We start from the raw sequence: 24497 nt of genomic DNA on the forward strand, positions 1-24497 counted from the left end.
TCAGGAGGATCCTAATAACAAAACTACGCTTCAACTACCAAAATCAAGAACACCTCACCCTACAGAATGAAGAAACTTACCGAGCTCTGACTCAATTTGCAATGGACTTATTTACCAGGCAGAAAGCGCTACCACCACCTTAGTATCCGAATCAATAGGTCATAACAACCATGACTGCCAATTGTTGCTACGCATCATTGAGCCATGGATGCTTAACGCCTTGGACCAACTTGCACAAGACTTGACCAGCAGTGCAATAAAAGACAGGGTCCGCACATACCTTGACAAATTCCTCATCATTGATTTCTGGACAAACTCCAGATGTGACACATCTCATCAAGAAGAGGCCTAGCAGCGATCCCTGGACTTTACCATCAATCTTGGACTCCCGGTTTTGACCACCCCCACTGTTCGTTCTGATGGAGTACTGGACCAGCCTTCAGTCTGGATGCGACACAGACTCACCAAATGGAGTCCCAATGACGGCACCTGAACTAGACCTTACTGAACATGACCCATCCACCATAGCAGCACTCACACTGCTGGATTTCCAGCAAGTTGTCGGCTCCAACTGACTGGCCGTGCTAGCTGTACCTACCCTGAACTTGCGGAGTATATCTCTCTCTCATTTTTTTTTTTTTCGGCTTCTTTCTTCTGTTTCCTGCCACCCGTTCTTTTACCCCCCCCCTTATTTTTCTCTTACAGAATGATTTTTTTTTTTTTTTTTTTTGTGGGGTGGTGGTTTTTGTCCACCCGCCACCCCACTCCTCTCTCTGGTGAGGCACTGGGCATGCCACACTGTCATCAGGGGCCATCTTCCCTATTGGCCCCTTTCTTCTGTTTCCTACCCTCCAGTCTTCTGCCTTCCTCCCTTACTTTTCTCTTGCACAACGTTTTTTTTTTTTTTTTTTTTTTTATATTTAGTTTATATATATATGTGTGTGTGTGCGTATATACATATATTTATATATACACACACACACACGCATTCCCCACAGGTCTAAATCTAAAAACATCAAAATTACTGCCCGACCTATTTGGCCCTAGAACAAGTTATCAGCGAACAACCCTACGCTCTGTTAAAATTACAACCGTTGCTCAAGAAACAGCAATCATCTCATTCTCAAATCTGGTCCTAGCCACTGAAATCCCAGGAAAGTAGGTGGCAGGACCCGCCAGAGTACTCTAGCTACAGTGGTACACCCGGTCAGCCTCCCCATGGCATGGTGTGGTAACGTCGGGTCCCACTAGGGGCTCGGCGGCTAATAGACCGGAGGAACAAAGGGCACAACACAATATACAGCACATGACCCCCACACACTTCAAATCTCTGGCCCCGATACAATGTACACCCGCGGAGATGGGAGAAATCCCAGGAGCCGTTAGACACTAACATACCTTATACCACAAAGTTATCCCCTTAGCAATATAATGTCCCATTCCTGACGGCTCTGCAAACATCAAACAAGCAGTACATTTCATAAGTTCATGATCCAGAGGATGCCCCCCTCTCAGTTCTCCCCTGGGCCTTGGCATTCCCACTATCTCAGGTCTTTTACTTTGCTGCTGTGGTCTGAGGCACGATTTCCATTCAAATTCAATTAAATTAAAAATACTACGCACCAGTTATACTATAAGTTTATGTTATTGAATATATATATATTTTAGAATTATGTCTAATGACATTTAGATTTAAATATAATATACCAGAGCTAGATTTATATATAACTAGCGGGTTGGCTGGGGGTCACTGCAAACCTGATGCTCCCAAGTAGTACCATAATTTAATAAGTAATAATGTATAAATAAGTTAAGTATATATATATATATATATATATTGCAATATCGAGCTAATGATATATGTATTTCATATCTCCTATCAAGTTTAAATTTTATGTATTACGCTATGCCATTATGTTCATGTTATGTTATTTTGGTTTTTAGGAGCATTAGCAACTAAGGCCATATTGCTCCGAGGATATGTGGTGGTCATTCCCTGACCTTTCCACATCCTCCGTATTTGGTGGTTCACGGGCTCGAACCCTGGTCTAATCAAGAAGCATGTGCTACGCACTGCTGCTCCTGCCCACCTGGCTATGGAGGCACCAGTACGTTTATAAGTTTTAAGTAGTTATAACAGATAATAAACTTATCTAACAAACCGACCTATGTGATTCGAACTTTCGAGCAAGCTATCTGTGATACTATATTTAAGTCAAATCACCAATACAAAACACTCTATGAATATTATTGTCATATGTTACACACTACATGATAAAGTTAAGATATTAAAACACTGTATTGCTATAAATTATAGTTTATAAGCCTCTTCTAATACTGATTACACTGTAACAATGCTACATAAAAACTTCCAAGTATCTCCTATATCAATACTAAAACAATGGTGACAAAATTCGAACATTCTTATTGATACAACACAATGACAGCAGAAATTGACTGTGGGGTTTTTACGCAATCACAGTCGAAGTAAAGAACAAATGCATCAAATTAATCAGGGAATTACAAATAAATACTACACTACTAATTTTAAATCAAAATTAGGAAAAAACAATGATTTTAAATCAATAAATAAAGTTTCACTTAGCGGCTCCTGAAAAAGCATCTAGTCAAGTAGCCTCTAATCAACAGAAATATGAATATATGTTTATATCAGTATATGTTGATATAGTTATTAGTAGTAATGATATGACATATCAGTTATGAGCAGATTATATCAGTATATATTGGTAAATTCACTCACAATTTATGAACTTTTGATTTGTGAAGTACTTTTAAGAATAGCTTAAGAATAGTTTAAGAATACCATACAAAAGTATGGTATTCTTAAACCTGAAGGTTATTATACGGTGTCCATAAACTACATGTACAAGGTGTGATTAAAAAGTTCAGGGCCTGGCTCCGTCTCATGAAACTGCAGTGTTGTTGCAAGCTGCAACTTATAGAAACACATTCAGTAATTGATTTGCCGGTATGAGTTAACATGCATTGAATAGAAGGCAATTTATATGTTTCCTTATATTTTAAAATAAGTTATTTTACTGAGCAGCAAATTCATCAAATTTTGTTTCATATGAGGGAAAAGTGCAACAGAAACCAAAACAAAAGTTAAAAACAGCTTTTGGAGAATATGCTATGTGCCATTTGAAGGTTGTTTGGTGGTTCACATAGTTTAAGGCTACCTGTCCATCAAAGATGATTCTTGTTCTAGCTGTCCTTCAACTTCAAAATCCAATGATTTAATTACTTGTGATCTGATCATTAATGATCAATGTTTAAATATTTGCAAAATTGCTAGTGAAATTGTTATTTCTTATGTGACATCAATCAATTTTAATACAAGATTGGAGAATCCAATGAATTTCAGCCAAGTTTATGTTTGCATCCTCATTGATGAACACAGAGAGCCACAAGTTCCTAGGTGTCAGAATCTTTGTCAACACCCAGCTGCTGACCCAAACTCTGTTTCTTTCATCATTACTGACATGAAATCAAAGGCTAAGTCCTCTCAGTGGAAGAAAAGAATGATAGAGATGTATTCAATGGTTTTCTGTATAGTTTCATAGGAGTGTAATGAATAATAGATGTGTTTTTATTAGTCCCATAAACTATAAATTCAGGGGAATACAAACATGATTTTATAATATATCACACAGTACATAACACAATTTAAAATAGTGTAGTTTGTACTTTTCTTTCCAAGTTTTTCTTTCCTACTAATCCCACTTATTTGACGATTTCACAATCGTCAAATAAGTGGGATTAGTGTAGTTATTATTTTAGTACCTCTTATGTGTTATTTTTACATTAAATTTAGAACTAAAATCATGCCCAAGAATAGAGTAACAAAGCAAAGAGCTCAAAGTAGCAGGAGTGGTTTGGTTTGGGAGAACTGATGAGGGCAGTTCTACAAATTAGGATTGCATTATGCATTATTGTTCTGCTCTACAAAACTGCCTTTTTAAGCAGGATATGACTGTATCATATACAGTCAAATGGGATGCCTTTGACTAAATCATTTCCTGATGGGCTTATATGAGGGATTAAAGAATAGGGTTGATGCCCTGGAAGGATTAAAAGAAAAGAACCCATCAAGCACACAGCTATTTAACCCAATGCAAGAGCTCAAGCTCCAGTAATCAGACAACACAATGACATTGTCTACAGCAGAGATCCTTGGTCCCACAGAAAGTAGATACAGTTAGTGATTCAACTGTCAGGAAATTGAAAATATATTGTGCAAGAAGAACTAGTGGAATAGGACCTTCCAACCCTCCAAGCAGAGATCCTTTGTCCCAGAGGATATAGAAAGAATTGGTCCCTCAACTGTCACAGAATGGGAAATATATTGTGCTAAAAGGAATTGTGGAACAGGACCAGAGTACATTTGCCAGGCCAAAGTTGATATGTTGTAGAGCAGCTATCATCTTTTAAGGCAGCGTTTCCCAAACGTTTTTAGTCACAGAACACCTTTCATCTCACAATATATTTATAGAACACTTATGAAACACAAGTTCAGCAGGAGCCAAACAACTGTTTGCTAATATTTTATTACGTACGATGCACTGTGCATTAGGAGCATCTTTATTTCCAACACATGTAAAGCCGAAATTCAAATAACTGTTATTATCCCAGGGGCTCACATCTGGTGAGTATGGGCTTGGCATACCCAGGGTCCTGAGCTGGATATCATCATTCTTCTCTTTGTTATTATTATTATTATCAGCCATATGGTGCAAGGAAGCCTAAGGCTTATGCTGCACCAGCCAAAAGGAAAAAAAAAAAAAAATTCCCTATTACCCTGAGAGAGAGAAAGAGAGAAGTAGAAAGGAATCACCAAGAAAGAGAAGAATGATGATATCCAGCTCAGGACCCTGAGTGTGCCAAGCCCATACTCACCACATGTGAGCCCCTTGTTGGTGATTCCCTTCTCTCTCTTTCTCTTTCAGGGTAGCTTGGGAATTTTTTTTTTGGCTGGTGCAGCATAAGCCTCAGGCTTCCTTGCACCATATAGCTAATAATAATAATAATAATACTTTTGTTTTGGTCCTTTTTTTAGTTGGTTCCTGTTTTTTCACTTCAGATTTTTTAGGGAACAAAAGGCCGCGATTGTTCATCCTCACCTTGAAGTGTGATAATATTGTGTTCATTTTCATCAACCACAGTTGTGCTACTAGAAGTACTTGCTTCTCGTTTTAAAGTTCCTTTTTTCAACCACAAATCCATGGTCATTTATTTTAATAATAATATTTTGAAATACTGATAATTACCAAAAACATTTCTATTGAAATTGCATTTCAATAGAAGCAGTACAAGAATCACTTTCACTTCTGCCAGCAGCTACTGTTAATCTATAAGTCCATGTATTCCCCCCCCCCCCAAGCTATCAGTTTTCCAACCCAACTAATCCTGCCTCAATAGCATCAGCAAATATTCTTGCACCCTTTCCATTTAAGTGTATCCCATTCCTGTAGAAGCAGTCTCTCCTGTTAACAAGCACAGACCAAGCCGAGAAAAATTCTACCCCTTGAGCCTTGTGCAATCTCTCTAGGACCAAATTGATCAACAAGGCTCTCATCATATACTCCCTCCTATTGTGTCTGGGCAGAATTGAAAACACTTTTAAATTCAACCCTAACTCACGGTTTTTTTTTGACATTGTTCTGTACTTGCTAAGTAATTCTGTCGGTCTCCTACTCTTAATATCATTAGTGCCAACATGTACAACAATATCACCCTTTGTGCCCTTAAAAGATGATATCTGCTCTACGTCATCAACCTTTGCCCCTGGCAAAGGTTGATGACGTTGTAGAGTCCTGTTCCACCTATCCTTTTTGCAGAATATGTTCCCCGTTTCCCTGACAATAGAGTCACCGACAACAAAGAAAAAAAGAAAAAATGCCAACAATCTCCATAACACCTGTTAGAGGGGATGGATACCTATCCATCCCCTCTAACAGTTTATCCAGTTCTTCCTTGAATTTATTCAAATTAGCCACCTCTACAACACCAGATGGGAGTTTGCTTTAGCAATCAACTGCCATCTGGCTGAAGGCAAATTTCTGCACATCTATTCTATAACTATTCTTCCTCAATTTGAATTTATGCTGTGTGTGTGTGTGTGTGTGTGTGTGTAGAGTCTGAGATAAGAGGAAGGATTCCATCAGCATTGAGCTTATTCCATCCATTTAAAACCTTAAACACTTCAATCAGATCTCCTCACAGATGCCTAATCTCCAAGTACTGCAGTTTGTAGAACTGAAGCCTTTTCTGGTAAGAGTACCCTTTTTTCCACTCTCACTAAGCTCATTGCTCCTCTGTGTTGTTGTTATTTGGGAGCATTAGCAACTAAGGCCATATTGCTACAGGAATATGCGGTGGTCATTCCCTGACCTTTCCGCATCCTCCGTATTTGGTGGTGACGGGCTCAAACCCCGGTATAATCAAGAAGCGTGTGCTACGCACTGCTGCTCCTTCCCACCTGGCTATGGAGGCGCCTGCTCCTCTGTGTGTCCATTCCAGTAGATCCATGTACTTCCTAAAATGAGGCCTCCAGATCTGTGTGCAGTACTCAAGATGTGGCCTGCATAAGCAGTCATTTTTACATGGAACTTATTCATTAAAATTATTCAAGTTTTCAGAAACCAAGGATGAAGATAGAACAGAATTTTGCTTCTTCACTTGATACAACAGTTCATTAAACCAGTGCTAAAGATCACTGCATCCTCAACTGTACTTGCCACTCCATTCCATGTTTCAGTTATCTTCAGTGGTAATGGGCATACTTTCTCAAAGAAACTGAAGTTTTGGTCATTCTCTTTGTTGTGAACTGTTTTATTCATGGTACTGGTTGCACTTTGTTTTCCTTACACGCTCTTACCCTTTGTTGCTCCAGTGCAATCATATTCTAGTTGGGTCAGCTCAGCATCTTGTGATTCTAGTGTCTCTACCATAATCCCAGGGGCTCACATCTGGTGAGTGTGGGCTTGGCGCACCCAGGGTCCTGAGCTGGATATCATTCTTCTCTTTCTTGGTGATTCCCTACTTTTCTTTCTCTCTGGGTAATTGAGAAATTTTTTTTTTTTTTTTTTGCTTTGGTGCAGCATAAGCCTCAGGCTTCCTTGCACCACCACATGGCTAATAATAATAATAATAATAATAATAAAAACAACTAGTTCCTTTGGGATCAGCACATTCTACCTTGGGGGTTGCCGCTGTGTTGTGTGATGTTCAAATGCAAGCTCTGGCATTGATGTGGGCAGCTGAGAGCTTGATGGGTCCCTCAATTTAAATCCTTTGAGGGCATCGACCCTGTCCTTCAAGCTCTCATATAGGCCCATAACAATGCTGAGTTGGTGCCTGATTTCGTCACACTCCTTACATTGCGCACACTCAAAGATATTCCCCTTGGCAATATTATGCCCCGTTCCTGATTGCTCCACAAACATTAAACAAGCAGTGCGTTTCAAAAGACTGTGATTCAGAGGAGAACCCCCCCTTCAGTTCTCCCCTGAGCCACAGCACTCCCATTAGTTTGAGCCTTTTGCTTTACTGCTTTGGTCTGAGTCATGATTTCTATTCAAATTTAAATAAAATTCCAATACAAAATATAACCCTAAACTTTTATCCCAATCCAGCTATAACACTATATATATGTATTTCAGTATCGAATGTTATCTCCGAATTACGTTATATGACTTTCTTATCTCCTGTCAAGTTATATGTATTAATTCATAATGTTATGTGTTAAAACTAGGTATGTTTTAACTAGGTAAGTCATTATATGTATTTAGTTAAAAAAGTACAATTCAGCTGACAATGAAATTTAATAAGATTAATAAATTTTACTGATTAATTGATACTACTATACTCGCTATCTAGTTTTCCGTTAAACCTTATGCTATCTAGTTCGGGGTACACATTGTATCATATAACAATACAATATCTTTTCAATCTTATTTGGCTTAAAATCTCTCTACCCTATTCTGTAAAATTCTTCTGTTGCCTCTATTGTTCTCCCAGTTCCACTAATCGCTTTAAGCACTTTGACATCCTTTCTTTAAAACTTAACTTTCTTCAGTCTATCATTCCTAACAGTGAGATAATTTTCCTTGGTGATTTTAACTTTCACAATTTCAGCTGGCTTCCGTTTTCTAGTCACACAGACCCAGTGATAGAGATGATAAGATTTTTAGAATTACTAATGACTTCACACAGTTTGTTCATTTAGCTACTAGAACACACAATCCTAATCACATAGCCAACACTTTTCATTTTTTTTCTATGAACAACCCTTCGAAGCATATGGTCGAGGTGAATGGTCCTCTACGCACCTCGAATCACAAATTGCTGATGGTCTCTTCACCAATGGATCCTTTTTCTCGTGACCATTGTCAATCCTGTTTTTGTTGTTTAGCATTACAAGGATGCAAAATCGGATGACCTGCGATATTTATATTCACCATTTCCTTTGTTGGATTACTATTTTAAAATTTCTGGTGTCAATGTTTGCTCAGATCGTGTCAGTATAATTATTCTTGTAGGGATGAAATTCTTTATTCAACACTCCACCTTAAAATCTCATCCTTTATCCAAACCTTGGTTTTTCAACAAATGCTGTTGTTGTTTTGGTTTTTATGAGCATTAGCAACTAAGACCATATTGCTCCGGGATATGCAGTGGTCATTCCCTGACCTTTCCGCATCTTCCGTATTTGGTGGTGACGGGCTCGAACCCCAGTCTAATCAAGAAGCATGTGATACACACTACTGCTCCTTCCCACCTGGCTACGGAGGCGCCCTCAACAAATGTGCTAAGGTGTTCAAGATAAGAATGTTGCATATCACAAGTGGCATGTATCCACATCTCCAGGTTCATTTTCTGTCTACGCCAAAGCTCGCAACAACTGTAAAGCAGTTATGAATCAGTCAAACTAGATTTTGAACAAACTTGCTTCTTATCCAAACGTTAGTCAAGCATTTGATCTCATGCCACAGCTATTGGCCGCAATTTTTTTTCCATCTCTATTCCCACCTATTTTTAAAACCCGATGGTTCTATTTCCACCTCAGCTAAAGATAAATCCGACCTGCTAGCAACTTACTTTTCTTCTAGTGTTTATATTTATGATCTTGTTAAATCACCTCTTACAATTCCTAGTACACTCCATTCAATGGCTTCCATCAAAAGGATGTTAAAAGAATTTTAAATAGTCTTTAAATATATCAGAAAGTTGGTTCTGGGAGTTGGAAGTTGGACAGTATATGGATGTTGGCTGGTGGCGGCACATGTTCGGACTGTTTTGAAAGAGAAAGAGAGAGCGGGAATTATAGAAGCCAATTCAGAAGAACAGTGCCCATGGAAGTATCTATAGAAAAGGCATGCAGCAGAAACAGTACTCTATGAGACAGAGAGTGGAGAGACTCTGTAAGAGAGGAGTCATTAATTAACCTAACTGCCCTCTTCTGAATGGAATCTAGAAGCCTGAGAGAGGTTTTGGAGGCACCGCCCCAGATGTGGGAACAATATTCCATGGTAGGGGGATTTGCGATTTCTAGAGTGAACAGCCATTTGGAAGAAAAGTAATGGCAAGAGCGAAAGAGAAAACCAAGTTTTTTAGTTGCAGAGGAAGCTATATTTGTAATGTGCTTGTGCCAAGAGAGAGAGATTAAAATTCAGGGTAATCCTCAAAAGAGATATACCATTTTGCCTAGAAATCGGAGTGTCACCAAAGATAAGCATATGAGCAGAAGAATCCTTTTTGCGAGATATAAGAAAAGACTGAGTTTTAGAAGGACTGAAATCAACTAAGTTGTCTTTGCCCCCACTGGAGATTGGCATTTATGGAATTGGTAGCGGATATTCGAGAAGTTGAAGCTGATTGAGCAGGGCAAAGTTTTTCAAAACAGAAAGTAGAATGCAATGTGCTATCATCGGCAAAACTATGGATACAGTTTCCAGTCAATCAAAGAAGGTCATTAATATACAAGAGGAAAAGAGTGGGGGAAAGAACCTTGGGGGACACCAGCATTAGTGGAGAAGTTAGAAGACAGAGAGCCATCTACTATCACCCTCAGTGAGTGATCTGAGAGAAAACTGGATAATTAATTACAAAAAACAGTTGGCAAACCATAAGATGGAAGCTTGTTTGGAAGACCTTTATGCCAAACACGATCGAACGCCTTTGAGATGTCAAGAGCAACTGTTTGTGTTTCACTAAACTTTTCCATTGAATTAATCCATAAATGGGTAACATAAGCCAGAATATCACCAGTGGATCGACACTGATGGAATCCATACTGGCGATCGTTGATCAGACAGGTTTCCAGGAAGTTTAAGAATTGGCGGTTAATTGATTTCTCCATTACTTTAGAAAGAGTAGAAGTAATTGCAATGGGACGATAATTGGATGGGAGGGATTTGTCACCCTTTTTAGGAACTGGCTGGATATGAGCAAATTTCCAAAGTTCAGGAGCACAGGTTTTGAGAACAAGTGGAGAAATGCCATCAGGACCTGGAGCTTTCTTAGCATCCAGATTCCTCAAAATCCTTCTGACATCCTTTTGATGGAAGACCACAGGAGGCATGGAATGCAGCGTGTCGGGAATGGTGGGAGGTGTTTTACTAAGATCATTAATACATGAGCTGGAAGAAAAATGGGATGCTAGCAGGTCAGCTTTATCCTTGGCTGAGGTGACAACAGAACCATCTGGTTTGAACAGAGGTGGGAGCAGAGATGGGCAAAAGTTATGGCCAATAGCTTTGGCAAGAGACCAGAATGCTCAGCTACCATTAGGGCAAGAAGCAAGTTCTTAGCCTGTTCAAACTCTAGTTTGGACTGATTAATAACTGCTTTACAATTGTTGCGAGCTTTGGTGTAGGCAGAAAATGAAACTGAAGAATTAGAAACAAGCCAATTACGATATGCAAGATTCTTCTCTTGGACAGCCTTAGCATATTTATTGGAAAATCAAGGTTTAGATAAAGGACGAGATTTTAAAATGGAGTATGGGATAAAGGATTCCATTCCTGCAAGAATAATTTCACTGACACAATCTGAGCAAACATTGACATCAGAAGTTTTGAAACAGTAATCCGACCAAGGAAAAGAAGAAAAGAAATCTCACAGGTCATCCCATTTTGCATTCTTGTAATGCCAAACAATACGAGGTTGGGAATAGCCATGAGATAAAAGCTCCATTGGAGAAGAGACAATCACCAAGTTGTGATCTGAGGTGCCTAAAGGACCACTCACTTTGACCATGTACTTAGAAGGGTTGTTTGTGTGAAAAAGATCAAGCGTGTTGGCTGTAAGGTTAGGATTGTCCAGTATCTGTGCAAGGTCATTAGTAATCGCAAAAGCTTCAGCATCTCGACCTGCTGGATCGGTGTGACTAGAAAACGGAAGCCAGCTGGAGTTGTGAACATTAAAACCACCAAGGAAAATTACCTCAGTGTTAGGAAAGTTGGACTGGAGAAAGTCAAGTTGTAAAGAGAGGAAGTCAAAGAGCTTCAAGTTATTAGTGGAGTTTGGAGAACGGTAGAGACAACAGATGAATTTGACAGAATGAGGTAGAGAGATTTTAAGCATGAGGTAGAGAGACTGTAAAGTGCACAGTGTAGATTTCATCGTTGACCAATATGGGTGTGTAGCCACAATGTCGGTGCCTTTTGTTATTCGCCCAAATTCCCATTAAGTAATTAAATAATATCAGTGTTAAGTCAGCATTCAACAGTGTAATTATGTGATTACAGCTTAATTACATCACCTCATAATATAACTTCAGCTTGGTAAGTTGAAGTTATATTATGAGGTGATGTTGTAAGTAAAACATTATTTCTAACAACACAAGATTTTGTAAAATTTGTTTCGAACACGGCCTCCATGTTTCCCCATGAAGTAAGTCGCGTGACAGTGAATAAACTTCAGCAACTTAGTTTTTCACAATTATCTCTCCAAGAAAAAAAAATGTGATTAAAAAGGAAGCCCACCCCACACCAAAAATTCAAATTTCTCAGCGGGCAATAAGTAATAATAAGAAATATATTTGCAGTTTTAAAACCGAATGGTACCAAAGGAAAAGTTGACTTTGTGGTTGTGAAGTTAAACATGCATTGTTTTGTTTTCCATGTCTACTGTTCGGAGGTGACTTAACATGGACAAAAAGTGGCTTTACAAACATAAACAGAATGAAAGAAAAAACTCTAAAATATGAGAGTTCAAAAAACATTGATAATGTGATTTCACTATCGCTTTTAGGAAGCGAAAATATTAAAGAACAGCTTAGTGAGGCCTACAGACTTTCGATCTGCAAACATAACAGAAAAGTTACCAAGAATTGTAAGGTATTATCTAAAATAATAGATTACATTAAATTTTGTGGAGAGGCTGAAATTCCTTTACATAGACATGACAAAAAAGACGATTCTAAAAATCCAGGAGTATTAAAAGGATTAATAAATTTCACCTGTACATTAGATTACAATTTAAAGAACTGTTTAGAAAGTAATGCATTTAAAGGCATTTCAAAAACTATTCAGAATGATATTCTTGACTGTTTCCTGCAAATATGCCAGAGTGAAATAAAAAGAGAAATAAAAAGAGAAATTAAAGAAGCTTCATTCGTAGCTGTCATTGCTGATGACACAAGAGTTTTTCACTCCGGAAAACCAAACGGCAGATGGAATATCGAAGTGCATTCTAGATCAGTTAGACATAATCCTCGAAGGGAATACTCAAAAACTGGTTGCTCAGACATTTGATGGCACAAGTGTGATGAAAGGCAAGAAAGGGAGAGTTCAAGATAAAACATAAGAAGGTTACAAAAATGCACATTTTATTCACTGCTATGCACACCAACTAAATCTGATGATGAGAAATGCAGCAAGCAGTATCCGAGATTTAAGAATATTCTTTTTGAACCTCATAATCACCACAGCATCTCTCTGTTCTCGGAAAGCATATGGACAGCCGTGTTGCCGACCTTCCCCTACAAGATGAAAAGCATTCACGATGCACTGTTCACCAGTGAGCACTGTGAACAGCATTTATGAAAATTTTGAATCCTTAAAAAAGTGTATGAAGGTGCAAATGCAGATAAGACGAATTTCGCACATCTTCAATAATGAAAAATTCGAGTTCTGGTTAGAACTTTTCCAATAGATAATGCCTCATCTGGAAGTAATTTATATCAAATGCAATCTCGAGAAATTGAGGCAGTTAAAATACATGAATATATAGGAAACTTTAAGAATGATTCTAAAAATCAGGAATTCAATGTACTGTGGAAATCCTTCAAGAACACTCATGATTGAAGCGAAGGAAGTATGCGACTACACAAGTGTTGCATTGGAGGGAGGGAGGGAGGGAGGGAGGGAGGGAGAGAGAGAGAGAGAGAGAGAGAGAGAGAGACATTCTTTTGCAAAGCAATTAATTGCTGCTAAATTGTTTAACAAGAAGAATGGGCCTGACGTAGCCAAGTGGTCAGGAGCGAGAGTGCATAGCACAGTTCCTCGAGTGGACCGGGGTTCAAGCCTGTGACTACTAAATACGATAAATATTTGTATTGACAATTTATTGTAAACTCTACTGACTTGGTTGTCGTGCTGGAGTATAAACAGAAAAAATTAATTAACTTTGTTGTTTTTCATATGAAAATGCCCATGGAAGAGGTACGGGAGCATATCCCATGATTGAAAGAGAAATAATTTTTATGGAATTACAAGTTTTCTATAGCAGACATGATCTGCACAATTATTACAAATTAAGTGATGCTGAAATTTATCTCAGAAAATAATCTAGCTGAAGTTCTTGGTGAACTTACAAAACTCATAAAAGTTCTTTTGACCATTCCAATTTCAGAGCCAGAATGCTGCCATTCGACATTAAAAAAATAAAAACATTTTTAAGGAGCACTATGAATCAGGAAAGGCTAAATGCTCAAGCAATGCTTTCAACAGAGAAAAGCTTGGTCAACAGTGCACCAATCTTCAATGAAAAAGTTATTAATCTATTTTCAACAAATAAAAACCAAAGAATGGATTTTGTTTTTAAATAAAAGTTCAAGTCTGTTATTGGTAAATGTCTAGTTAACATTTTGTAGTATTTTTAACTTGCTTATTATTATTACTGTGTATATCTATAGGTTCTAATACCTCTCGTGTTTGGGGTTCACATAAAAAAAAAAAAAAAAATCTACATGTCTTTTAACCAAGGCAATTTAATGTAACTTTAAGACGCAGCACCCCCAAACATCAGTCACGAGTCGCCACTGCTTTTTTTTTTTTTTTTTTTGTTAGTTGTTGGCACATCGGCTTCTGTGGCCATAATGCACCTCCCAAGGTTTTTGCATTTTACTCTGATCCAAGCCCGAGGCGGGATTCAAACCCGCGACCTTTGGGTTGCCAGGCAGGCACTTTACCCACCTGCCTAGCCCGGTCGGCGCACTGCTTTTAAGTATCCTATTTCAGAACTGGGAAGGATGTCATTTTGAAATTCAGATATGTTAGATTTGGTTTTTCCAATCAGTTTTATTTAATGAGATCTTATTTTAAAGAATTACATCATTTTATTTCCTTTAGTTATTTCATGCTTTCTCTGATAGGGTTTACATACGTTGTTTCAATGCATACAATTCTGCACATGCCTATCTTACAGACATGATACATATAAATTAAGTTTATACCTATAAACTGTCTTGTAATGGTTTAGTAAGCCTATTTTTGGCAATTATATTTTTTCTTGATGGCTGTATTCCCCTTCAAATTCAGAGCTATAAAGCCATTACATACAGATCGGTTTTAGTTTTATCAGTTTTCTCTCTCATTACTAATAAAAAATAATTTCTTCCCTAAACAAATCATCAAAATTTGAGTTGTAAGTCTTGACATATATGAAGTAAAAAATTAAAATCAAAGTATTATGAAATCTAAGAAAAGTAGTAAGCTTGCACTTCTTTTTTTTTTTTTTTTTTTTTTAAATCTAACTGGCGATACTGACTTCAGAATAGTACTGTAAATTAAAAATTCCCAAAAGTTAATTTCTCAGATATTCTGCAATTCAACTTTGGGTAAGCATTTTTATCACAACTAAAACTCTACTACCATAAAAAAAAAAAAAAAAAATGACAAATCCTATTGTGATGATCACTTTCCAGAAATCTGACAATAAATAAGGCCTAAAAGAATGAAAAATAATAGCTAAATTCTTACCAATGCATTTAACTAACTTTTATTAAAATATATTGCTCAAGATACTTACAATCAATGAATACGAAGGAGGCAAATCCTTTAGATTAACATCTGTGTCTTTTATAGCAGTTCTGTCACTGGATGTCTCACCAATAACAACAAAACCATCTTGTTCTTCAGACTCTAGCTGTCCTTCACCATCTGAACAATTTGATGTTGGAGGTGGCAACTTTTCGCAACCAATTATTTTTTGCAGCATGAACATTTTAGAACTAAAATGGGAGGAGAATAAAAAACGGATGATTTCTCTCATTAAATAAGAATTTTTAAACAGCTAAAATACATATTTACTTGTGAGACAAGTACATCTATAATTTTATGTGCCATTTTCTGTGATGAACATAACACACCCAACACAATGAGTTCTTGGAAAACAGTACCCTAACCTTTGGCCATAGTGTCTATCTAGACACTACGGCCGTATACTTATGAGATGAAAATACCAATGTTTACTCTGCTAGCATTAAACATTTTTCATATCTCTGAAGCAAAAGTTGCAGATTCTGAAGGAAATTGGTCTGCTGGTATCAAAAATATGTCTCTATCATGTTACCATTAAAAGATAACCAAAAATTCAGTAATTTAATGAATGACCAATTTCAAATATCATACAATAATATATATGCTATGTTAAAAATAAGTCATTCATTTTAACCTGGCAATAACACCGTTTCCTGACAAGGCCAGCAAGAAAATATTAAATCTTAGTGACTCACTGGTTGAAGATTAGTAATTAATTCTTTTGTGTACCTTCTTAATACTGTCTTTAGTCTTGTATGTGCTGCTTTTTTTTTTTTTTTTTTTTTTAATCTGTTATATTATTTTTCACTTCATGAAGTGAAAAACAATATGGGGGATGCCATGGGGGATGTCTTTGTGTGTGCGCGATGCAAGGAGTGTATCGATATCAGGCAACAACTCAGCGTTCTTGTGGGCCTATATGAGAGCTTGAAGGACAGGGTAGATGCCCTCGAAGAAACTAAATTGAGGGGCCCATCAAGCTCTCAGCTGCCCACATCAACGCCAGAGCTTGCACTTGGGCATCACGTGACACAGAAGCAACCCCCAAGACAGAATGCGCTGGTCCAGAAGGAACTAGTGGTTGTTGGTGACTCTATTGTCAGGGAAACGGGGAACATGCTTTGTAAAAAGGATAGGTGGAACAGGACCAGAGTATATCTACCAGGGGCAAAGGTTGATGACGTTGTTGAGCGAATATCATCTTTTAAGGGCACAAAAGGTGATATAGTTGTACATGTTGGCACTAATGATATTAAGAGTAGGAGACCGGCAGAATTACTTAACAAGTACAGGTCACTGTTGAACAAAAGCCGAGAATTAGGGTTGAATTTGAAAGTGTCTGCAATTCTGCCCAGACACGATAGGAGGGAGTATATGATGAGAGCCTTGTCGATCAATTCGGCCCTGGAAAGATTGTGCAAGGCTCAAGGGGTAGAATTTTTTTCAGCCTGGACTGTACTTGTTAACAGGAGAGACTGCTTCTACAGGGATGGGATACACTTAAATAGAAAGGGTGCAAGAATATTTACTGATGCTATCGAGGCAGTGTTAGGTGGGTCGGAAAACTGCTAGCTTGGGGGGAGACAAAGACCAATAGATTGACAGTAGCCACTGGCAGAGGTGAAAGAGATTCTTGCACTGCTTCTATTAGAATAAGCAGAAGCCTGAAAAACAAGATGCATGATATTTCAGAGAGTGCTGGGAGCCATTGCGGTACAAGTAAACACATGGGTTGTGTTAGGGTAGCTAAGAATAGAAACAGGTGCAGGTATACTTGTGTGTACACCAATGCTAGGAGTTTAGTAAATAAATTTGATGAATTTGAAGTATTGCTCAAAACATCAAAGGCAGATATTGTTGGGATATCAGGGACGTGGCGTCACACAGATATTTTTTATGGATGCAGAACTGGAATTTGGGGAGTACAACGTCTACAGAAAGGATAGACAGGATAGGAAGGGGGGAGGGGTTATGCTATTAGTTAAGAAACACATAAAAACCAAGGAAGTGAAGCCAGTCGACATCGCTGGACAGTGCAGTGTTGAGTCAGTTTGGTGTGACATAAGCATTGGGAGATCAAAATTGAGAGTAGGAGTGTGCTATAGGCCTAATGACTCTGATGAGTATAATAAGAAACTGTATAGGGAAATAGAGTGGGCCAGTAAATCAGAGAGTCTTATAATGGGAGATTTTAATTTCCCAGATATTGACTGGAATTTGGGGGCTGGTCACTCACACACTAGCAGGGCTTTTGTGGATTTATTGGATGATTGTTTTCTACATCAGCATGTTCGGGAGGCAACTAGAGGGAGAAATACTCTTGATTTGATTATCAGCAGTGATTCTTCATGAATTAAGAATCTGCAGATAAATGAACCACTAGGTGGCAGTGATCACAGTGTGCTGAAGTGGGATTTACTCAAAGAGGTAACTACCATTAGGGGTAAAGGGAAGGGTTATTGCTTCCGTAAAGGTGACTACGATGGACTGAGACAGTATTTAAATTCTATACAGTGGGACCAACAGATGATGTTACCAACAGCAAATTCAAAATGGGAAGCATTCAAAGAACTTATCTTGGAAGCTACTAGGCTTTACATACCAACTAAGAAATATTGTTCAAGGTTTAGGCCAAAATGGATGTCAGATGAACTAATGAGGCATATGGCAGAGAAGAAAAATGCATGGGATACTTACAAATTAACACATGACACAGAAGCCTATGATAGATACAAGTTGATATGCAACCAAGTTACAAAGGAGGTAAGGCAGGCGAAGGCAGATTACGAGAAATCCTTGGCAAGGGATGCAAAGAAAAACAGCAAAGAGTTCTTCACTTATGTAAACTCTAGAAGGAAGGGGATGAATCAGATTGGTCCACTTGATATTGATGGGTCAACTGTTAATGATCCTGCTCAGGATCATCAACAGTTGACCCATCTGTTGATGATCCTGCTCAGGTAGCTAACAAACTAAATGAATATTTTGCATCGACATTCACACATGAGGAGTTATTCAGCGAGGGGAATGCCAGAGGTGTATTCAACTCTAGCAGTAAGCTACATAATTTGGAAATAACTGGGAGTAAAGTGGAGGAGAAACTGTTGAAGATAAACACAAGAAAGGCACCCGGGGTGGATGGGATCTATCCAGTTATATTAAAGGAGGCAGCAAAGGAAGTAAGCAAACCCTTAGCCATAATTATGAGAGCTTCCTTGGACTCAGGGGAGGTACCCATAGACTCGAAATATGCAAATGTGACCCCAATTCACAAAGGAGGATCAAAGGCTGACACAAGTAATTATAGACCTGTGAGCTTAACTTCTGTTTCAGGAAAATTAATGGAGGCACTGGTTAAAGAAGCACTGCAGGATCATTTAGACAAGACTTCAGTTATAGCTCGGACACAGCATGGCTTTGTTAAGGGGAAGTCTTGCCTGACCAATTTGATTGGATACTATGATGCAGTCACAAAAGAACTGGATGCAGGGAATAGCTTTGATATTATATACTTTGATCTTAGAAAGGCTTTTGATACTGTTGCACATGGAAGACTGCTACACAAATTGGAGCAGTGTGACATTGGAGGCAAATTGCTGCTATGGATAAAGGGGTGGTTGAGGGGGAGAAGACAGAGAGTGGTAATCAATGGACACTGCTCATCGTGGACTAATGTTATTAGTGGAGTCCCTCAGGGTTCAGTGTTGGGTCCATTATTGTTTTCTGTATTTATAAATGATATTGATGATGGTATATCAAGCTTAATGTCCAAGTTTGCAGACGATACAAAGGTTGGCAGAGTTGTCAAGGACACTACTGACACTATGCTGCTGCAACAGGATCTGGAAAGGTTGAGCAGATGGGCTGAGAGGTGGAAAATGAAGTTTAACATTGACAAATGTAAAGTACTACACATGGGAAACAGCAATCCCAGAGCAACGTATCAACTCTGTGGTACTACACTGACAGTGGTAGAGAATGAAAGGGACTTGGGGTGGTTGTGCAGGCAGATATGAAGTTCTCTGAGCAGTGCAGATGAGGTGCAAGAGTAGCTCATGGAGTATTGTCAATGATATACAGGAATTTTTCTAGCAGGGATAAGGAGGTGATTATTCCCTTGTATAAGGCAATGGTCAGGCCACACCTAGAGTACTGTATACAGGTCTGGAGGCCTCATTTCAAGAAGGATGTAGAGCTGCTGGAACGAGTACAGAGAAGGGCAACAAGATTAGTGAATGGAACAAAAGGGGTGCTCTTACGAAGAAAGGCTTAAGTTTTGCAAATTACAGTGTCTGGAGACTAGGCACCAGCGAGGTGATCTGATAGAGGTGTAAAGCCTTGAATGGTTTGAGCATGCTCAATGCTGATGGGATTCTTCCTCTAGCTCAGAATCACCTGAGAGGGCATAAATTCAAATTGAGGAAAGACAGATGTAGGATAGACGTGCGGAAATTTGCCTTTAGCCAGCGGGTGGTTGGTTGGTGGAACAGACTTCCATCCCTTGTAGTGGAGGTTGATAGCCTAAATAAGTTTAAGGCTCAGCTGGACAGATATTTTGAACGAACAGAGGGGTGAAGTGGGTTTTTTTTTTTTTTTTTTTTTTTTTTGGCTAATGCTGCGTAAGCTTGCTTTCTTGCATCAAATGCCTCTACTAATGCTAATGCTAATGAAAGCTGAGAGAGTAGATGACATCACTTATATTACTCCACTGGGGCGCTGACTCTCTTTAAAAATTACAGCTGTGAATTACAGGCTCCGAAAAAGTGATGTGTTTGCCTTTTTATTTACCTAATTGTTATTTTATATTGTACTTTATACGTAGTCTTATAGTTATTGTTACACTGATTATTTTTATTTTTAATATAGATAAAGAGTTTTTGTAGAATATTACTTAATATACGTAAAACCATTATTTCGTTCAAATCTTGCAGCCATTGTTTTTGTATAGAGTAGTAGGGAAATCGAATTTTTAATTGTGGTAACTAGGCAGCTCTAACGTATAATTATATAGCGTAATACACATCACTGCATTTAGGATTCTATTAGATAGTGTAGTATTGACAATTAATTAATTAAATTTATTGATCTTATTAATTTAAAATATCATGCCCCAGACTAGAGCAGCAAAGTAACGGGCACAAAGTGGCAGGAGTGCTGTGACGCGGGGGAGAACTGAGGGGAGGGCAATTCTCCAACGCATCACAGCCTAAAAAAATGTGCAACTTGTGAAATGTTTGCCGAACTCTCTGGAACAGAACATGATCTAGCCAAGGAGGATGGCTTTGTGTGTGCCAGGTGCAGAGAGTGTCTAGAAATTAGGCATCAACTCAGAATTCTACTGGGCGTCTATGAGAGCTTGAGGTGTAGGTAGATACTTCGAAGAAATTAATATGAGGGGCCCGTCAAACTCTCAGCTGCCCAACTCAACGCCAGAGCTCACTCCTGGGCATCAGGCAACACAGCGGCAATCTCCAAGGCCCAATGTGCTGGTCCCAAAGGAACTAGTTATTGTTGGTGACTCTATTGTCAGGAAGATAGGGAATATATTGTGTAAAAGGATAAGGATAGATGGAACAGGACCAGGGTATGTCTGCCAGGGGCAAAAGTTGATGACACTGTTATTTTTTATTGTTATTGTTATTTGGTTTTTTTTAGGAGCATTAGCAACTAAGGCCATATTGCTCCAGGATATGCGGTGGTCATTCCCTAACCTTTCCGCATCCTTTGTATTTGGTTATGATTTGGTTATGTATTTGGTTATGTATTTGGTGGTGACAGGCTCGAACCCCAATGTAATCAAGAAGCGTGTGCTACGTACTGCTGCTCCTTCCCACCTGGCTACGAAGGTGCAATGATGACGTTGTAAAGCATATGTCATCTTTTAAGGGCACAAAAGGTGATATTGTTGTACATGTTGGCACCAATGACATTAAAAGTAGGAGATCTGCCGATTTACTTAACAAGTACAAATAAATGTTGCAAAAAAGTCGTGAATTAGGTTAAATTTGATAGTGTCTGCAATTCTGCCCAGCCACGATAGGAGGGAGTACATGATGAGAGCCTTGTTAATCAATTCAGCCCAGGAGGAAATGTGGAAGGCTCAAGGAGTAAAATTTTTTTCAGCCTGGTTTGTGCTTGTTAACAGGAGAGACTACTTCTACAGGGATGGGATACACTTAAATAGAAAGGGTGCAAGAATATTTGCTGATGCTATCGAGGCAGTGTTAGGTGGGTCGGAAAACTGCTAGCTTGGGGAGATTCACAGACTAAAAGGTTAAAAGTAGCCACAGGCAGAGGTGAAGGTGATTCTTGCACAACTTCTATTAGAATAAGTAGCAACCTGGAGCGAGAGGTGCTGGGGGTTTCAGGGACTGATGGCAGTCATCATGAAACAGGTGGGTATATGGGATGTGTTAGGGTAACTAATAATAAGGATAGGTACATATATACTTGCATGTATTCCAATGCTAGAAGTAAAGTAAATAAATTTGATGAATTTGAAGTGTTGGTCAAGACATCAAAGGTGGATATTGTTGGGATAGCAGAGACATGGTGTCACACAGATATAAGGAATTCAGAACTGGAATTTGGGGAGTACAGTGTGTAGAGAAAGGATAGACATGATAGGAAGGGAGGAGGGGTTATGCTATTAGTTAAGAAACACATAAAATCCAAGGAAGTGAAGCCAGTCGACATCGCTGGACAGTGCAGTGTCGAGTCAGTTTGGTGTGACATAAGCATTGGGAGATCAAAATTGAGAGTAGGAGTGTGCTATAGGTCTAATGACTCTGATGAGTATAATAAGAAACTGTACAGAGAAATAGTGGGCCAGTAAATCAGAGAGTCTTATTATGGGGGATTTTAATTTCCCAGATATTGACTGGAATTTGGGGGCTGGTCACTCACACACTAGCATCCAGTTGCTATAGATGAACAGTGCACTGTTGAGTCAGTTTGGTGTGACATAAGCACTGCAAAAGCAAAAATAAGAGTATGAGTGTGTTATAGGCCTAATGACTCGAATGAGTGCAATGAACAATTGTACAGAGAAAGAGTGGGCTAGTAAATCAGAATGTCTTATAATGGGGGATTTTAACTTCCCAGATATTGACTGGAACTTGTGGGTTGGTCACTCACACACTAGTAAGACTTTTGTGGATTTATTGGATGATTGTTTTCTGCAGCAGCATGTTCGAGAGGCAACCAGAGAGGGTAATACTCTTGATCTGGTTATCAGCAGTGATCATTCGTGTATTAAGAATTTGCAGATAAAGAAACCACTAGGTGGCAGTGATCACAGTGTACTGATGTGGGATTTACTTAAAGATATTATTACCATCAGGCGTAAAGGAAAGGGTTTTTGCTTCTGTAAAGGTGAGTACAGTGGTCTCAGGCAGTTTTTAAATTCTGTACAGTGGGATCAACTGATGATGTTACCAACAGTTAATTTTAAGTGGGAAGAATTCAAGGAATTAATCGTGGATGCTACTAAAAGTTTCATACCTATTAAGAAATATTGTTCAAGGTTTAGGCCTAAATGGTTATCAAATGAACTAATGAGACTCATGACAGAGAAGAAAAATGCATGATATGCATATAAATTATCAAGTGACTCAGAAGCCTATAGCAGATATAAGCTAGTCTGTAATCAGGTCACAAAGGAGGTTAGGCAGGCAAAGGTAGATTACGAGAAATCTTTGGCAAAAGATGCTAAGAAAAACAGCAAGGATTTCTTTACTTATATAAACTCTAAAAGGAAGGGGATGAATCTGATTGGTCCACTTGATATCGATGGCTCGACTGTTGATGATCCTGCTCAAATAGCAAACAAACTGAATGAGCATTTTGCATCTACATTTACACATGAGGAGTTATTAAGGTTTGAAAAATGGCAGAAGGTTATCAAATTGTAGCAGGGTGCTTAATGATTTTGTAATAACTGAGAGCAAAGTGGAGGAGAAATTGTTGAAGTTAAAAATAAGAAAGGCACCTGGAGTGGATGGGATCTATCCAGTTACATTAAAATAGGCGGCAAAGCAACTAAGCAAACCCTTAGCCATAATTACGAGAGCATCCTTGGACTCAGGGGAGGTCCCCACGGACTGGAGATGTGCAAATGTATCCCCAATTCACAAAGGGGGTTCAAAGGGTGACACGAGTAATTACAGACCAGTTAGTTTAACTTCTGTTCAGGGGAAAATAATGGAGTCACTGGTTAAAGATGCATTGCAGGTATCATCTAGACAAGACTGCAGCAATAATTCAGACACAGCATGGGTTTGTTAAAGGAAAAGCCTTGTCTGACAAATCTTATAGGATATTATGATGTGGTTACAAAAGAACTGGATGCAAAAAATAATTTTGATATCATATATTTGGATTTTAGGAAAGCTTTTTACACTGTTGCGCATGGAAGACTATTGTACAAATTGGAGCAGAATGGTATTAAGGGTAAGTTGCTACAATGGATAAAAAGGTAGTTGAGTGGGAGAAGAGAGAGAGCAGTAATCAATGGATGCTGCTCTTTGTGAACTAATGTTATTAATGGAGTCCCACAGGGTTCAGTGTTGGGTCCTCTATTGTTTTGTATATTTATCAATGATATTGATGCAGGTATATCAGGGCTTAGTGTCGAAGTTTGCCGATGATACAAAGGTTGGCAGGGCTGTTAATGACAGTAATGGCAGTGTGCTACTGCAACAGGATCTAGATAATTTGGTCAGATGGGCTAAGAAGTGGCAACTGAAGTTTAACCTTGACAAATGCAAAGTACTTCATATGGGTAGAAGTAACTCCAGAGAAACATACCAACTGTGTGGTACACTTAAGGTGGTAGAAAATGAAAAAGATCTGGGAGTAATTGTGCAGTCAGATATGAAGTTTTCTGAGTAATGCAAACAGGCTGCCAGGGCAGGTCATGGGGTTTTGTCAATGATATATAAGAATTTTGCTAGCAGGAAGAAGGAGGTGATTGTCCCTCTGTATAAGGCAATGGTCAGGCCACGCCTTGAGTACTGCGTACAGGTCTGGAGGCCTCATTTTAGGAAGGATGTAGATTTGCTTGAGCGTGTACAGAGAAGGGAACAAGATTGGTGAGGGGAATGAAGGGATCCTCTTAACAAGAGAGGCTTAAGTTTTGCAAATTACAGTGGCTGGAAACTAGGCACCTGCCCGGTGATCTGATTGGGGTGTATAAGGCCTTGAATGGGT

At 38.7% G+C, this 24497-nt stretch overlaps 1 protein-coding gene across 2 annotated transcripts in view; it reads right to left on the minus strand.

The window, feature by feature from the left end:
* LOC150091186 (uncharacterized) overlaps positions 1-24497 on the minus strand; it is an 81607-nt gene that overhangs the window by 14475 nt on the left and 42635 nt on the right. For both annotated transcript variants that reach the window (XM_090382696.1, XM_090382704.1), the window contains exon 2: positions 15277-15478. In XM_090382696.1, coding sequence (XP_090238822.1) covers positions 15277-15471 — 195 coding nt within the window. In that variant the 5' untranslated portion in view covers positions 15472-15478. The remainder of the gene's footprint in view (positions 1-15276; positions 15479-24497) is intronic.

Source organism: Mastigoproctus giganteus, chromosome 1, assembly GCF_048544385.1.
Source record: "Mastigoproctus giganteus isolate SK-2022 chromosome 1, ASM4854438v1, whole genome shotgun sequence".
In the NCBI taxonomy this organism is placed as follows: Eukaryota; Metazoa; Arthropoda; class Arachnida; order Uropygi; family Thelyphonidae; genus Mastigoproctus; species Mastigoproctus giganteus.